Source organism: Drosophila eugracilis, unplaced genomic scaffold (genome assembly GCF_018153835.1).
Source record: "Drosophila eugracilis isolate 14026-0451.02 unplaced genomic scaffold, ASM1815383v1 contig_440, whole genome shotgun sequence".
Classification (NCBI taxonomy): Eukaryota; Metazoa; Arthropoda; class Insecta; order Diptera; family Drosophilidae; genus Drosophila; species Drosophila eugracilis.
The window spans coordinates 1,855,098-1,873,683 of NW_024573306.1; the positions used below are offsets into that span (position 1 = coordinate 1,855,098).

The 18,586-nt window shown below is 39.2% G+C and overlaps 1 protein-coding gene across 1 annotated transcript in view; it reads right to left on the bottom strand.

Annotated features, from left to right (window-relative positions):
- Positions 1-17,915, bottom strand: part of LOC108117034 — a 61,793-nt gene extending 43,878 nt beyond the window's left edge. Inside the window, 1 exon segment of the mRNA XM_041819010.1 lies at positions 17,831-17,915. Coding sequence (XP_041674944.1) covers positions 17,831-17,915 — 85 coding nt within the window.
- Positions 17,916-18,586: the final 671 nt, after the last annotated feature.

The window sequence follows — 18,586 nt, forward strand, 5'->3', positions numbered from 1 at the left end:
CAAATTTCGTAGAAATAGAACTAAGAAATATCAGTAATAAATGCACTACCCAACAAAGTTGACTTTAATCAATAAAAATTACTTTTAAAATAACTAAATGAAAACAATATTTAAAAAGAGAAAAAAAGTACCATAATTGCATCATTTAACACTATTTTTCTACCCTTAACTGTATGTGTGTGTAGCTGCCATTGGCCATTGTCTGCGTGTCGAGACTAATTTAGGCCTGAGTTGACACCATAATTTATAGCGATTTGCACGCCTGTCCAGCCCAATGACTTGGTTCAGACAGACCTGCATGGCACTTGTGCCACCTACAAAAGGGAGTGAAAAATGCCGGGACTATTAATTGTAATTTTCAGTGAGGATTCAGCCCAGGTTAATTGGTGCAAACATGCCGCAGGACCAAGTGGCGTGTAAGTGAATGGCAAATTAAATTTCTGCCAACGAGGTAGACTCCCGTCGACATCAGGAGCTTCGACTGGGACTGCATTTATCCATTTTATTGACGCTCTAATTAAAGTGTTGGGCTCATCAATATGCCCAAGGTGAAGCTGCCATGCTATACATGTGTGTGTGTGTGTAAGTGAGTATTGGTTAGCAAGGACACAAGTGTCGACCGAGGCTTTTCCAGCAGTTTTGTAGCAAAGTTTGCTGTTATGGCAAGCGGAGACAGACAACACACACGACACCGATACAAGGTGAGGCCCTGGCTAAGCTCGAAAGGAACACGAAACGGTAGGACACTCGGAAAAAATTAGTTTCTATATATGGTTTGGAAGTTTTTGGGAAGAAGGAAAAATCTTTTATCAAAACTGTTAACTTTATTGTTAACATTACTTAGGAAGTCACAAATAAAATCCGCCATTGTATACGAATTTTACTAATCTGAATCAGTACCTAAAGTCCTTGTTTCTTCTTTTCTAACAGTATTACAGTATAAACTCTATTGAAATACAGGACTAACAAAAAATATGTTAGGAAAATCAACATTAATAGTCAGAAGTGATACTAGCTGGCATATTAATATAAAGCATAGCCTCTCTTAAAGATGTTTCTAAAGAAGTTAATCAACCGCAACCTGATGGCAATATCCTGATATTAAAAATTTAAATTTTGCTCACCGTGCAGCATCAACTAACGGAACGACAGTAACGACATCAGTATTTTGTGGCAGTAGCTGTACGAGTAGCAGTAACAGTTTTATCGCCAGCGACAACGCAATGGCAGTGGCAAAGGAAAAGTCGCAATAACAACGGCCGGGGTAAGTGACTGAAATTGCCTAGAAACAAAGAATGCTTTAGCAACTTTCCCCCTTTTGGGCCTGCGGCTTTTGTTGCTAACCACAGCTACATTGTGGTGCAACGCAAAAGAACAAAAGGACAGGATGGGAAAAAATGGTGGCTAGGATGGCAAAAAAATAAATGTGCCAACGGAAGGGGAATGCGAAATTCGCACAATGGCAGGTAGAAACAAAGTTGATGACGTGCCGTGACGAGCGCGTTACTCATACGCAGCGTGAGCCTAGATGAGTTTCCAGCCAGGTTGGTCCACTTGACATATTTCCGATGAGCTGCATCCATGTGGGGCTTATCCCCCTTTACCATTTTTTCCCCTATATTTTTTGTTGTGACTTTGACTGCTCAAACGGAATTGCTGACAAATCAATATGAGCAATGAGCAATGAGCAATTTCTCCCCCAAAACGATCCAATCAGAATATCATAATTCCCTAATAGCCGAGGCGAATTGTGATATCTGGCATTCAATCACCGCAATGCCACAAAAGGTCAATTGCCACAAAGTAAACAATTAAATTGGGGGCAAAGTGGGCCTAAAACCACAGGCTGGCTAGTCATTGTGGATGCCTTTGGATGCCTTCGACAATCCTCCGCTGAGGCTGTTTACTGGCACGCGCCCTTGGGCCAGGCAATGAATTTTTGTCGTACTCAATAAAAGAAGGCCAACGGGGGAAGGCTGCGACAACGGGGCGGCTAAAATGGCAATAAAAACGGCAATTGATAAGCGAACCAGCAGCAGTCCCGCCAAATAAGCAAACAAACACAACAAACACTGGCAAAATGAAGGGCGAGGCAGACAAACAATCAAACGATAAACGGATGCCAAAAAAGGAGAGAGCCAGGCACTCAAGGCACTGGAAAGAAAGTTTTGGACTTTATAAGTATTTAGAAATAATGTAAAAATGAATTCAAGGAACTTAAGGAAATAATTTCCTTATTAATATCTTAACTCAGTAAAATCTTTAAGCAAATTTAATTTTAATATTATAAACTATAAACAAACTAAATATTTTTCTAAGTGCCTAAAGGCAAACCAAGCCATTGTATTTCAACCTCAATTTGGCAAATTCTATTACGATAATAAGAGTGCGGCGAGGGGGAAGGGATCAATAGCTCAGCAGGGAGTGGGAAAATAGCCGGAAAATGCTTGATTTGGCTGGAAAAGCAACAACACCAGCGGCAGGCAGTTAAAAGCAAAACAAAAAGCCAACGCTCAACGGAGGCTGTGGCAAGTGTATCGACAATGAGTGAGATCCAATTTCAGTTCGATTCTTATCCAATTTCTGGCCAAATAAGTGAAAATGTTTTCATTTTCATGCCTTTGAGCAATGGATTTGGCCAGCTGTATTGAGGGTCTGTATTTCTGTGTTCTTTGAGCGTGTCAATAATTTGTCCCGAGCTCTTTGTTGGCTTGGCTGAAGTGTGAATAAGAGCCAAGTGGAAATGGGATTAGAAATGAGCAAATAACTGAAGGATTTTCCAGCAACACCAAAAAAAAGGGGTTCAGCACTTAAGAAGCTTTGCAGTCGGACCACAAAGTTTTCCCATGTCACGTCAGAAACGATTGATGTGACAAAAAGTTCTTTTAAATTATTTGATTTTTTTCTGTTAGCCTGACTAAAGCCCTGCTGAACATCCTTGATTTTAAGCCCGATTAGAGGCATTAAAGCTGAGCTTATCCAACCATGAAAAAAGAGTGGGGGAAAGCATAAAATGCAAATCTCTGATTTGGTTTGTTAAACATTTGCTTAACCACGAAAACGAAAGAGAAAGCCCGAAGTGTCGCCCGCCATGAAATTTTCCCCCAAGAAAATGATGAGCGGCAGAAAGGGAAAGCCAGGGACGGAAGGAAGGACTCCAAATGAAGACAACAGCACATGGCACGGGACTCAATCGTGGCTGTCGAGCTGCCAAATATGCCACATTATGAGGCAAGGGCAACATATGCTCGACAACAGTCCGGAAAATCTGCGTGGGGAAATGAGCTAGCTAAGTGCAGGAGACGGGCGGGGCTGCCACGGATCAGACACAGCAAATAAGGGAAAATTACGTTAAATAGAAAAGAAAAAGTTTTCCACTTTTTAACTTTGCCACTGAAAAGCGAGCAGAGAGAGCGCGGTTGTTGAACATTTTACAAACAATTTAAGAGCCGCATTAAATTATTGTTACGCTCGCAGCTTAAACTTTAAGACAGCCAGTCCAACTGTGTGCCGCTTTTGGCCTTATTTTTATGGCCACCCTCGCTCTCAAGGGGCGATAAGAGTGAAAAATGGTAAATTAAGCAAAGCAAAAGCCAAGGCGGCCTGTTATTATTGTTGCTGTTGTTGTTGTTTTGCCAACGCGCGTCAGACTAAATTAGAGCAAAAAACTTAATTTGCCTTTTTTCCTGTTGTTTTTTTTTTCTGTTTCTGTTTCTGGGTTGAGCCAAAAAGTCGGCAAATGGCAACTGGCAGAAAGGAAAATCAAAGAGGAAAAAGGCGCAAAATAACAATTATGTTTTAAGGCAATTGTTTTGGTTTTTCCTTTCGGTTTTCCTTTTTGCCCCCAAATGGTGTCCCGACTTTTCTTGTTTTTCCGCTTGTTACAATTAGTGCTGCTGCTTGTTTTTTTCTTGCTACTGTTTGTTCTGGCCGTTTATAATTGAGAATGAAATAAGGTTAATTAGAGTAATGGCCACTTTGCCGCTTTGGCTCAGAATCTGGCTGGAAGGCCAGTAAAAGATGTTTCCATTTCGGCCAAGGCTGATTGACACCACTTGGTCGAAAGTGCGCATGCAAATAATCTCTAAACACTGAGAGAAAATAGCCCCTGTTTACCTATATTTTATTGGATATATAGTGACCTTAAATCTATAAAAAATATATTCATGTTAAATTACACTTTACCAAAGGAAAAGCCTCGCAATTTAATCACTTTTCCCTTTCCCAGTGCTGAAGTCGCCGTCACCCCGTTCTGATTGCACCGCAAGCAAATTTAAGTAGTTAATTTATTTATGACCCCCACTCCAGGCCAATGAAGAAGGGCTGGGCAAAGTTTTGCTTGCCCAACTGTGATAGTAAACTTGTCGACAACTAAACCGACACGTGCTCCAACTCCGGCCATTTCCAATAGCATTTCGCACACCACACCATGAGGCATGGGGCAGCATCTCGCACCACATCACACCACGTAGTTTGGCGAAAACACTTTTGAAATATTAAACACTTGAACCCATTTACTTTGTATGACCAGAAGCTGTCAGAGGCAGTCTTAGGTCTGTTATTGGCTCACCCACTATATATATATAGCAAAAGACAGTTGTGGTTAATATAATAGCTATAGGGTCTCTAGGGATTTGTGACCTTTTAATGGGGTTACTCTTTTATCACTCTATTATATAACTAATTTATTTTTTTTAAATTAGTTTTAATTTTAACGAATAACAAACATTCATTTGATTTTGTCAGAAGAACTCGTAAGCTCATTTAAAAAGGAAATAATATAGATCAATTTAATATATCAAGTTTATCCTAGATAACTAATAAAGAAGTATATATCTTGTTCTGATAAATATTTTTTAACATTTTTAACAGTTAGCCCCAGCACTAATACTTTAACCACTATTATCGGTTAGTAAGCCCTACATAAGGGTAGACGTTAAATGACTTTTAATTGGTCTTAGTTCACGTTGTCTTCAGCTCTGCTGGCTTGTTGTTGCCCATGTCAGGCGATATTCCCTTGGCAGGGGTATGAAAATGCTACCAAAACTTTGTGCCCATAAGTTTCGCCTCGTTTCGGTCTTGTATTTTTGTGTTTTTTTTTGCCTTTTGGTTTTACATATGTAACTACAAGAGCAACAAGAACTAGTGGGAGAACTAGAACTAGAAATAGACAGACTTTTCGACCAGGCCGCAAAAGTTTCCTTACAATAATAATCACTTTGTAAAAGTTCTGTCTTGGCCAACAAAAAAAACCATTGCAGTTAACGAATTTTCGGTGACGCCACTAACTGAAAGTCGCACAAACGTTCAAATCTGGTAAAAGCCAAACTGCGGGCCAAAAAACTTGTTCCTTATACTGCTGGTTATCTCTTGGGCCCAAACAAAAATTTGGAGCTATACATATATAGTTTTATAGAGCGATGTTGCTAGTTGGGGTGTGCCAATTAATATGTCGCCGTGATTTTCACATACCCAAAGAAAATTCTGTCAAATGATGACGTTTATTATGTCATAGAGACGGCGATATTGTGGCATCTCGTGCCACACATAAATGGCCATATGAATGATTAAATCGCACACACGATTTTTTTTTACACCCAACTCCTATCGTTGTTGTTGTTGTGCTTAATAAATTAAATTTTTTACAACACCATATACAGGTTTTTTACTCTGCCGGTTGGTCGCTTTAAAAATTTATATGCGAATTTGATGTGCAAATTCAAATTAAATTTTTTCGCTGGTGTTGTTGCGTGTGCTGAAACACACATACACACACACACACTGACAAATGTGTACATGTGTAATTTTTACTGCATGACTTTGCGACACATACACAAAAAGAAAGCCAGCTATATATTTCATGCCAGACGGAAATTCAAAAAGCGAGCAACAAAAAAAAGGACTCCAAAAGGGTTGCCAGTTGTAGGCCAACAAAAACCACCACACGTTGATGATGATGTGTAGGCCTCTATACAGGCAACGAAAAAAAAAAACAACAACAAAAAACAGAGAGAACACCAACAAAAAACAACATACACGCAATTTTGTTGTTGTTTCTGACGTTTCATTTTGAACATTCTGCGTTTTTTGACCTTTTTTCGAGAGTGTGCGGCGCACAGGCTCATTACCCATACAACCATACTCCCAAAACACGGCTACAGACTCACCCCCAAAGCGCACTCAATCATAAATGAATGCACGCACACACGTGCAGGAGCCATGTGAGTGGCATGTGACCGAACGGGTTAACATTTGTACAAAAGGAAGTTGTTACTTTGGCTTCCGGTTTAGCCGAATCGTTATTATTTATAAGCGCTCACGTACACGCCAAGAAAATGGCATTTTATTCTCGATACTCATTGAGGAAATTGTATCCTTGAAATCTTATGAAATTAATCTGCAATTAATCTTTAAATTTGTTTGGTAAGTTCTAATGGCTTAATGGCTTCTACTGCTTACATTTTTTAGATTTTTATCCAAACATTGGATTTTGTATAAGCTGAAATATTTTCATTAATTAGTTACTTTTACATATATTTCGTCCTCTGTATGCCAGTCAATTTCCACCAGAATCGTTCCTACAACCCGCCCTCAAAATTTTCCTTCAACTTGGGTCACCGGATTAAAGGTCAGCAATGGGTTTTAGCGAATCGCTGAGTCATCAGCTCAAGGGGCGATCGGTGGGGGATCATTAATCAATTAGGCCAACTCCACTGAGCTGCAAATAATCTGTGACCTCGTATGTGTGCCAGAGTGTGTTAGCAGTTCTCTAACTTTCCTACAACTTGATCTGGCCAAAAAGCCGGCCAACAGGCCATTGGATGTCCTTTGGCCGGTTGCCCAAAATGCAATTGGCTTCATGCAAAATTCAGGAGCTTAATTTGTTTGTCCTTGCCGGCCATTTGTTGGCTTTGCATTTCGGGCATCGCTGTAGTTTGAGTTGGAGTTCCGAGTTTCAGTTGGCTGTTTGCCGTATGCAATTTCAGTTAGCAGTTTGCAGTTTGCCGTTTCCAGTTTGCTGCTGACATTTATTAGCTTGTAAACATAATGCGGAAGCTTTTATGAAGCTTACCGAAAGATTTTACCGACTTTGCAGTCGCATAATTGCCGCAACTAGTACGAACTAGCTGCATCAGCAATGCAACTGCCTCAATTATTTATATATAGTTATATTTCAATTTGGCCCAATTGACAGAGAGATGGACAGTTTTAATGCTTAAATTGTTTAACTTGTGCAGTGCCATTAATTTATGCATATTTATAATGTGGCCGCTTTTGATTTGAATGCCTCGCTGTGTTTATATATATATATATGTGTACGTTGCATTTTAATTAAATCATATAAATGTCAATAAATTCAGTCGGCTCTCAAAAGTATGCTTCAATTAACAGCGCGCATGAAAGTGACCGCAGGAATTATAAATTATGCATATTATATCCACAATTGTTGTTACACATCGTTGTTATTTGGTCGCCGTTGTTGCTAGCCCATCTAATTGTGTGTGCCCAAACCCACACATACACTAACACACTACTGTGTAGTAAGGGGGTCATGTAGGTGCACACAAACGAGCAATTACAAATTAGCATATGTCAGACGAACAGGGGCCAGAACAATGGGTTAAGGCGATAAACGAAACCATTTCAGCCCCGGAGTCTGGTCAATGGGAATAGGTTTAATTATCCTCGACTGGAAATCGATATCTCCTATCGTATGCTGAGCATAAAGCCTTCGAGACAATTTATTATATGAAATATAATATATCCCGTAGGCTTATTAGGCCAAGAACATTATTATTTCAAAACTATATACAATTGATGGACAGATCTTATGGATTATCCTTATTTACAGGATAATAAGCTTCATTAAATATTACATTAATAATCCGTAATATAATATTATTTCTAACTAGTTGAAGAATCAAACCTCAACTAATATTATCTTAAAAATAATTTTCAACTAAATCCTCCAAATTCCAAACTTCAAGCAGTCACGTAGTCAAGCCATTTGAATGCCACCATGAATAGAGATCCTGTATGGAATAGAAATAAATGCATGGGAGCCACCTAGATTATTTTCGGCCTGTCAACAAAATACATGCAAAATGTGAAAATGCCAAGAGAATAACAGGAAAAACTACAGCAACAGCAGCAGCAACAGCGGTAGTCGCAGACAACAAAAAATCACGGAAAAATGTTTTTCAATCTACAAAGACACGCGACAGTTGCCCAGGTCGCCCAGGGGAAGCCAAAGAAAAGCCATTGAAAAATGCAAAGCAGCTGCGGTGATTGTGCAGCGCTTACGAGCAACAACAAGCACAACAAATGCAGCAAATACTGCTAGCTAAGCCAAGCCAAACGGAAGCCGGCGAACAAGATGTCGACTAAAATCATCTACTGCCACCGCCAGTGCCACGGAAATGCAGCTAGAAGCGGGACGAAATGAGAAGCAATCGCAGAGTACCGAGTGGGGGCAGAAACTCGTAGACAGAAGAGAAAAAATGCTTTAAAAATAATGTAGATATTTTTGTTTATGAAACAAAATTTTCTTGTTATCCTTTTCAAAGATTGCACCCGAAAAAGTAGTTTTAGGAGTTAGCCAAATTAACAAAATGTTTAAAAATTTTACTTTTTAAATTATCATTTACATTTTTTTCTCTCCGTGTTATGGAGTAGCCAGCAGAATCGCAGCCGTTGAATCGCGATTACCTGAGCTGAGAGGCAAACAGCCAGCTGCCGGGCGCCAGTGAAAGTGTTTTGGCAGCCGAGAGGTGCAAGAGGTGTGAAATCCTGGTCTGTCGTGGAGTCGGTTCGTTAGAGTCCAGGGTGAAAGGCAACAATAGCAATGGCAACACCAATAGAAACAACAGCAACGCCAACGACACCAACCAACACCTTTCGAAACAACAAAGTGCTGGCTGCTTAAACGCATTGTACTCGGTTGTAGTTGGTGCTTTTGTCATTAAACTCCTTGCAATTTGCACAAACACACACACTAAGCTGCAGCCAACGGCAACACACATAGACAGATCACACACCTTCCACACACACACACACACAACACACATGCTCCCACATATCGCCATCGCTTATATAAACTTGGCGCGCACGAAACACTTCCGCAGGCGAAAAGCTTTCCGCTTCCGGTTCGCTGTTTTGCTGCTGTTGCGATTGCTAATGCACTAGAGGGAAATGTTTGCCGGAGAGGTTAAACAAGGCTGATGCCATGCCATCTTGGAATAAATAGTATTTCGTATTATTTGGCTTATCAATAAATTGGCTGACATTTTTTATAAAATTTACTTTTTGGGAACGATTGAAAACTTTAAGAAATTATGTTCTTAGAATATTTTTGTAGTAAGCAGATTATTTTTAAATATTTTAAGGATTTATTTCTTTAACTGTAGATTAACAAATTTTAAAAATTTTAATTTTAATTTATATAGTTCAAAATATTTCAAAATATTGTTTTATTAAACTCTTTTTTCTCAGTGCTTTTCTGCTTCCCGTTGCAACTTTAAATATTAACAGTTAAGTAGCGTGTGTCGCAAGCATGTGAGCGGGCTGCCTCGATTTTTCTTCCTCTTATCGCCGCTGCCATCGACTGCGTGCAACTGAACGGCAGGCGGGAGCAAACCTCCAAGCAGAAGTCACCTCCGAGTAGGAGCAACCTTCGCTTGGCAGGTTGCCGCACCCCGAACTCTGTGCCAGGTCCTGCTCCTGTCAAAGTGTCATTTAGATCGTAATGCTTTGATATGAGCCCTCGCTCGAACACATTACCAGGTGGATGGGGGAACAGCAACAACAACAACAACGGGGCCAACATATCGATATTCCGGCTGAGCCGCCTGGTATAAGCGTAAGCCACTTACAGAGCTGATTGCCCGCCATTTGTTGGTGGCTTGTTTCGTTCGACGCTTTTCCAATTCATTTATGAGCAGTTTTCCTAAATGCCAACGCCAGCGAACTCCACTGGCAATTAATTGAAATCAATAAAGTCAAGTTATGGCATATTGCGTATATGGCGCGTTGCCCCAAATGATTCAGCAATTATTTGGAAAACAAAGCATACTTCGATGGCGTACGATATTAATCACTAACTATGGAATAGTTTTAAAAAAAAAAATGATTTTCAAAAACTTAGTAAGAAGGTTCATTCATAATTACATTAAAATACTTAAAAATATAGATTATTCTATTAAGACGTTATTTAAATCGATGCTTATACGTTATTTCTGATAACTAGAAACCATTTTCTCTTATTCTAAAATACCTGGCCATTAATATCAATACAGGTAATTGGAAATTTGGACATAATCAAGAGCCGATTATTGGGAAACCATACCTGAAAGTAAAGGAAAATATAATTGGAAATGTAATTATTTCAATTGCATTAGCATATACCATAATTGGGTTACGATTAGGCATTTCTATATTTATATATATATGTATTAACATTCATAAGATTCACACGAGAAGAAATCACATTTGTGTCGGTTTTAATTTTATGCTCAACGACTTTCGACCTGTGGGAGTGGTGAAACGGCGTCTAAAGTGACTTTCTAATTAGTTTGGCTTGTCAAGCGAGGCGGTATGTGTTCTCCAGCCCCTCCATTTTCCACCTTTCTACCACTCATTTTTCCCCATCTCGCCATCGAGGAAGACGCACTTGACTCAATTTGTTTCGTTTCGTTTTTTTTTTGGGATGTGGTGGTGGTGGAGAGGAAGTCAAAGCGAGGAGATGGGGAGGCTGCGACCACTTCGACGGTATCAAAACTCATATCTTCTTTGGAATTCAGAGAATGTTTTGGGGGAAAAGGGAGAATAAACCCGCCGAAGAAACCGACACGAAACTGTATGAAAGCAGAAAAATGTGAGGCCATAAAAATATGTTACAATGCTTGGTTGCGTTATGAAAGAAATTATAAAGGCAACGCTTTCTCAAGAATCTTCGTGTGCTGTGTAGCTGTGTATCTGTGTGAGTTTGAGTATGTGTGTGGCAGGGCGAAGCCACAATTTCCGCAATTAAATAAAAACGCAAACTTAAGCCGCTGGCAATGGCGATGGAATGAAGGGGCGTTGGGCCAGGGTACGAACGTTGAGTGTCGCTTTGGTTTGCCTGAAATATTTGCATATGCCGTTGGTCCTGAAGCGGTGATGAAGTGGCTCACCCACTCGTCCTGCCACACACACATACACAAAGGAACACCATGGAATACACACACACAGTCTCAGGCACGCAACGCGTTAATGTATTTTGATTTCGGGACCGACAGCAGCTAACATTAGGCCTACCTTGGTTTTATTTCAGTGCACTGTTAAAATCAAGGTTGATTAATATTTTTTATTCTATTATTAACATATTTTAAAAAGGTTTTCATTAAGTCTGCGATACTGAAATAATAGTTAAAATAAGTAAAAGATATTTTTATGAAATCATAACTCCTTTTTATACGCTTTTTATTTTAAATACTTCCTCATTGATTGAGTAATCAGAAACTTGTCACATACTGATACCTTTTTTATTAATTTCAAGTCTGAAAGATACACTTTTATTATTTTATATTATATTTTATTATACTATAAATAAAAATAAGTCATCTTGTTTCATGTTTTTAACTTAAATTTAATTTAACTTAATTTTAATTTTTCATTAAATTACAAAATTTACTTTCACCCTACTCAAATTTCGTCGCAGTGTCCCTGAGTTCATTTTTAATTTCACAGACATGCGAGTGGCAAACAGACACGCGTGTTAATATTTCCACCATTTGCTCTGCAAATTTGTATGACTTTTCGTTGTGTTCTCTCATTTGAACTTAACTTTCTGCCGTTTGTTTTGGGCCAAAAAAAAAAAATCAAAATAAAGAAACCGAAAAGAAAACTCAAAACGAAGCCGCGATTTGGTTACTTTTTGCTTTGGATCTCCGGGAAATCAAATAAAAGTAAAACTTTGCTCATTTGTAGGCCGATGAAATTTTTGTGTTTGGTGCGTGTGCGTATCTGTATCTCATTCATCCCGCCTCTCTCTCCGTGCTTTTGATTATCTGAGTATCTTTGAAGTTTTCGAGTTGTGTAAGAGTTACAAATTACGAGTATTTGCCATAAAAATATCAACACGCCGAAGTGTGTGGCGGGCGCCTAAAAATATGCTTTTAATTTTATATGCATAACAAATTTATGCAAAGTGCGCGGTCGCGTCGTCAGGTGTCCTCCATGTCCATGTGTATGTGTTTGTATTGGTGTGCGTGTGCTGACAGCCTCATGAAATTGTATAAAGATGCTTACTAGGTCGTTGATATGCCTTCAACTCGACTCGTCTTCGCTTCACCCCGCCATTATATTAAAATTGCGACTACGTGCGGGTTAAATGTATGCCATCCAGTCAGCCAAACGGACCGACATTCAGTCTTATATATAAATATACATATACAGACATATACAGACAGTGCAAAAGGTGGGCTCTATATGAAAAGTGAATTTTGATAGATGACGAGTGTGGGTGGGCGTGCCAGTGATATATGTATGTGTATTGCGCCCTACGCGAAGGTTCTATTTCAAAATGTTGCTGCTGAAAAAACGTGATTTATTTTTCCAGCTGTGTCAGTTGATTTTGTAGCACATTAAAGTGTCATTAACAAAATGCCACACGCGAGATGAATATATATATATATATATGCATGTGTGTGCCTGAAGACCGCATCCTAATTAGATGGGTTCCAGTTTAATAATGAGAAAATCCGCCAGATACCAGGCAGTGCAACAATATAAGTTCTCTTCGTTTGGCGAGGTCCTTTATCCACACACACACAGGCAAACATACAGCATACAAAGAGTAAGCTCTCAAAAATTGATGTTAAGCTCTGCAGCTTAAAACATGATCCAGCCAGCACACAGACATATAAACACTCATACACACAGAGCCGGAAAGAAAAGGACTCTTAATAGCTGCGGCCCAGCACAGTCGGAATCGGCTGGATAAATCCCAGCTTTAGCCTGAGCTGTAACTGTGACGGAAGCTGCTTATACATATGTATTTAACCCCAAAAAAGCACTTAATTAGCAGCCTTGACTTTCGGCACAGTCACACTTGTGGCCATGGGCGTCTCCATGTCTTTTTTAAAGGGGCTTTGTGAGGTTTTACAATTTTTAAAATACTATAAGGTAATAATAAGGTAAGTATCTAAGCTCCATTTTTATTTATAATTACATACTTTCTATTTTTTATTTCATTATTTACCTTAGCAATAACTTAGGAAAAATGTCAACCCTTTAAAAACCCATTTAAAATCTGCCACTAAGCCAAACACACATAGCTGACTTTAAAGGACTGCCGCCAAGTCAGCATATTTGACTCTTTGCTTTGCCGGAATTTTGTGCAAATAAACAGACAATTTTAATTTACTTTTTTCTGTGTTCTGTGCACAGCGCCCTTGGAGTTCTCCGACTGTGAGCATTTTTTCTCATTTCAAGTGAAATCGAGACAGGTCGAGACCGACCCGGAGCCGCGAACAACCTTTAATATCGCACTGAGGTCGACGTCGCCGTTCTCTCAGTCTTGTGCTGAATTTTTAATTTGCCTGGCAAACAGCAGAAAGGAACAGAAAGCAAAAGCAAGCGCGGCTACCTTTCGTTGATTTGATGAAGGTCGCACTCATGGCAGCGGGTTGCCATCGCCATCACCATCACCATAGCCATCGCCATCGCCATCTCAAGTTGGTCTGTTTCGGGCAGAAGGTTAAGTGCCGAGAGCTTGTACCTACTTCTTGGTTTCTGTTTTTTGGTCGAGTGTGCTACAAATTGAAATGTATGTTGGCTGCAGCCATCTTCTCCATCTCGTGTTGCATTTTATTGTGGCAAGCCGGCTGTGACACGCATACATAATTTACATTACACATGTGCGGGCGTTGAATTTAATTACAATTTTAACTGCTGCAAATGCGCAATGAAGCACAAGCTCACTGAGAACAAAAACAAATAACAAAATCCGTCTTTGATTTGATAGTTAATTGTGTTGAGATTGGTTTAATCTGATGTACCGTTTCCATTACATAAATTAAATGTACTTTATCAAAGTTTGAAAAGATATAAACGTTTAGACTAAAAGAATATTTGTGCGCAAACATTTTTCAACAAAATATATTATATTTTGAAGATTTTTTAATTTTAAATGTAAATGTAAACGATTTTAAAAATAATTTAATAGTCATTTATATTTGCACCGATAATAGTTAATCAACATTTTACGACAACAATATCTTTTATGTGCTTGAAATGTAAATGCAAATCTTAAGGTTGCCATAAAGTACAGATATTGTTGTCCTTTTTCGCTGTGCACACACTACGCACCGACTATTGATAATGCTGGCCAACGGCACGTATACGCAATAACATTAAATTGGCATTGGCGGCGCTCTAAAAATATGGCCACACTCGAATGCAGCCAAGGCAACTCGAGGCGGAATTGCAGCGGGAAAAGAAGAACTGCTGCTGACCCACTTTGACTTTGGCTTCATAACTAATTCACGCACACACTGGCATACTCACTCACACATAGAGAGAGAAAGACACACACACACTCATATGGGCAGTACATAAAACATTGTGTTACATGGACCTTCAGGCACCTGGGCGCGATGTGTGCCTCGAATTGGGTCGGAATGGGTTGGAGTGGGTCGGAATGGTTCGGCTTGAAACGGTGGGAGAAGTAAGATGGGCAAAGGGGCAAGGGGCAGGGGGTTGGGAATCGAGTCGGGGTGTTGCAATATAATTAAGGTGGAATAACTTACGAGTGTTTGTGCCCGAGTGCCTGGTGTGTCTGTGTGCGGAGTGAAGTGTCTGTTGCGTTTAAAATTGATGCGATTTAAGGGTAAGCGTGTTAGCGAGGAAATGCGGTTGCAACAATATTTTAGCCAACACAATGCTTTAGCCCTTTAAAGCTAACCCTCTTTTGCAGATTTAAGCACCTCTCTTTGGATCTCATTTTGTTTGTATTTGATCTGGAAACTTTTATATGACTTTAAGGCTTAATAACTTTATTTCAGAATAGTATTCTATATTTAATATAAATTTAATCACCAAAAGGGACAAACTCTTTAATTGATGAGATAAGATAAGATAAGATATTTGATAAGTAATATATATTTTGTAATAGTTTAATTTATAAATAAATCTATAACTAAGCTTAAAGTCCTTTTTTAATTTATCTCTTTTAAAGAAAATATGATAGCTGCACACCACTATTACATCAATAGAAAGTGGAATGCAAATAAGTTAAACAGCAGGGACCCGAATAAACAAGGCAAAGAATGTTAAATATGAAATTCCATTTTCCATTGACCAACTCTCAATTTTCTATTTTTTTTTCATTTTCATATGTCAAAAGGGGAATAGCAATCGAAGGAATAACGAAAATTTTATGCTGATTAAAATCTTATGTCATGGCTAAGCCCAACGACAGGCCAAACAGACAGACAGGCATGTAGACAGCCGGGCAGACAGATGGACAGATGCAGACTGAGCTCCGGTAGTCCACGGCTCAAGGAGGCACATCCGTCGACCTCTTTGGCCACTAAAAGAAATTCCCCATTCAAATGCGAATTCGAACAACTTGTGTACATTCGTGCAAACTCAATCTAAAGGCCATATACATAAACTGCAAGATGCTCTCAACGTTCCACACGTTTCACCTACATTGCCGCCCACCCACCTAACCAACCATTCAGCCACCCAACATATGTCCAAGTAACATTGTTAAGAGGAAAAGAAAAAAGAAGAAAGCAAGCCGCTTACATAGAACGGAAATTTTTATGTCCCTCAACGTCAAACCCATTGGAGTAAGGACTATGTCCTTTTTGCCAGTTGGTTCGTCTTTCCTTCTTCCCCTCAAAATGCACGAGGAGAAGTTTTCTTATATGTAAAGGAAAATTTATGGGTTTTTGTTTTGAAACGATATTTGATATTAAAATAGGAGCTAGAAATCATAAAGATTTAAACTTTTATAGAGAAAAGTTGAAATCTTTAAGAATCTTTAAGTCAATTAATGCGATGCATAAAAAATGTAAGGAATAAGAATATCTTACATAAAGTTGATTTATTTTTACTCTTTTTAAAGGGATTTTCATTAAAGTTTTAAGTTTTTTCCATAAACATTTCTGAAAGTGTAAGCTCGACATTTTCTTAACATCTCAGTCTCATCGATTTTGTAGTGTTCTCTCGACCTGCGTTGCACTCAATGCGTCTGGCACATTGAGAGCATCGTTTAATGACTAATTTGTCCTCCCAACCTGTATATATATGTTGCTGTATGTTGCTGTCCCTGTCTGACAGTCCGTCAGTCAATCAAGTTTGTTGCATAATAAACTTTTTTTTTAACCATTTCGCATTTGTGCTGGCCAATTGGCCCTTTTCATTCCCCTTGCAACTCAAGAGCCAAGCAAAATGAATCGAAGCCAATCGATATTTGTGATTATTTAATAAACTCAATTACGAGGACATGAACCCCTTTACTAAGTGCGTGTATTGATCCCCGCTCAGCCCACAACCATTGTAGGGTTAATGCACTTTGGCTTGTTTCTCGAACCAATCGAATGTCCGTCATAGTTAAAGTTTTACTGGGAACTGCAGGCGTAGGACGAAGTCCGGCAGAGTGGAGTGGAGGCTTCAACTTTTCCAGCTGACATTTTTAATTCGTGGCTAATTTGACATTTAAGGATGCATACAAAGCTAGCAATTGTGTGGGCCAAAAAAGTTTCTTGCCCACTCTGGCTGAAAAACTTTATTCGAAGTATGCAAAAAATATTGCAATTAAATGGGTAGTAGAATTTTCACAATGACGGGAAGAGTATTGATTAAATGTTATTATTTTTTATATATTTTTAAATTGCCTTTGACAGAATTTTTTATGTGAGCTGCGCCACATATACGTTCCGAAATCTTTGCCAAAAGATGAAAAACAATGCAGCTCACAACCCAGACAATATTCTATAACCTGTACTAAATCGAATATTTATTTAGTATGGTGCAGCCAATTGTTGTTGCTGTTGCTGCTGTTTACGGCACGTAGCAACGCTCAGCAAACATTTAATACGAGTCAAGTTGGCAGCAAGAAACTGAGACACACACGTACCATAACCCTCTAAAGCCCCTCTATATAGAATATACTATATATATATACACCTCTCAGACTATCTTTCTTGCCACACACAATAAAATGCGAAACAAAACCTCAATTCAAAGTGAATATAAATTGTTTTACAGCTGACGTTTGCTTTGAATTTCAAATTGTTCCCACACCGTCAGCATGGCAAAAATGTTAACCCCCTGGCGGCCCTTGGGATGCTGTGGGACCACTCAGCTGCATCGATGGCTGGCGAAAGGTCATTGTGTTAATTGGAGCGTAAGTGATGATGATGTCCTCCACTATCTCTCTCTATTGCCAAACCCTCGGGCGGGGTTCTGCTGCTCATTGAGCTATTAAATATCGCTTGGCAATTAGACTTGGCCATTTTTAGTGGCACTATGAATAGGCAATGGGCCACAAACCACAAGCCCGATGCAGACAAAGAAAAGTGGTTTGGTTAAATTTCTTATTGTATTATTAGGGTAAAGGATATCTTAGGAGAATCTTTCAAGCTTAGTTCATCTATTTCCTATAAAATTTACATAAAAAAGAATTGGATTTTTATTTTGCAACTTTATTTATTTTATGAAATTAATATTTTTCTATCATTAACTAGGAATAATCGAGCAAATTTCCCGAAAATATAACATCAGAGTATTTAGGGAATAAAAATAATAATATATTTCGGTTCATTTTACAACCACTTACCCGATCGTCCGATGGTCAGATCCGTCTCCAAGGCCGTTGTGGCCGATGAGAGCGATTTGTCGGTGGGTAGCGCGGCGGGCGGCATGGGCAGCGGACCCACCGTAGAGGTGGTGGTAAGGTCGCAGCATTCGCGCTCAGGAAACTCGCTGCCCAGCGCCAGGTGCAGTGCACCACCGAAGAGCACCACCCACAGGCTGAGGCAGCAGGAGAGGATTTTAAGGTTTTTTATGCGAAAGCGGGTCATGTTGTGGTTTTATCCTCCTCTTCCGCCACTTCAAATGTTGGTTAAAGTTGATTTTTGTTCTATTTGTTTTCACCACTGTCGTTGGTGGCTTAATTTACGTTTTGAGCACTGTGCAGCAGCATTATTTTTATGTTTCGCAGTTCACACATGCTTTTAGCTCTAACTTTGTCTGTTTTATTTATAGAAGTCCATTACTTTCGTTTGCCTTTTAAAATAAATTCGAGGATTAAAGCCAAAGATTTAAGAACAAAACTTCTCGTGCCGAAAGCCAAAATGTTGACTTTAAAACAAGTTCTGAAAAAAAAGCTGGGAAAACTGGGCAATGGAATATTCTCGAATTGAGTGCCACAGAAAATACAGAAGGAAACAAAGAGGAGGGGACATCACGTCGACAGTCAAACTATGAACAGCATTTACAATTACTTTCGACAAAAATGTATATAGACAACAATAGACATAATGCAGCAATAACGACAGCAACAACATTGCTAGAAAACAGGACCGCCAAACGA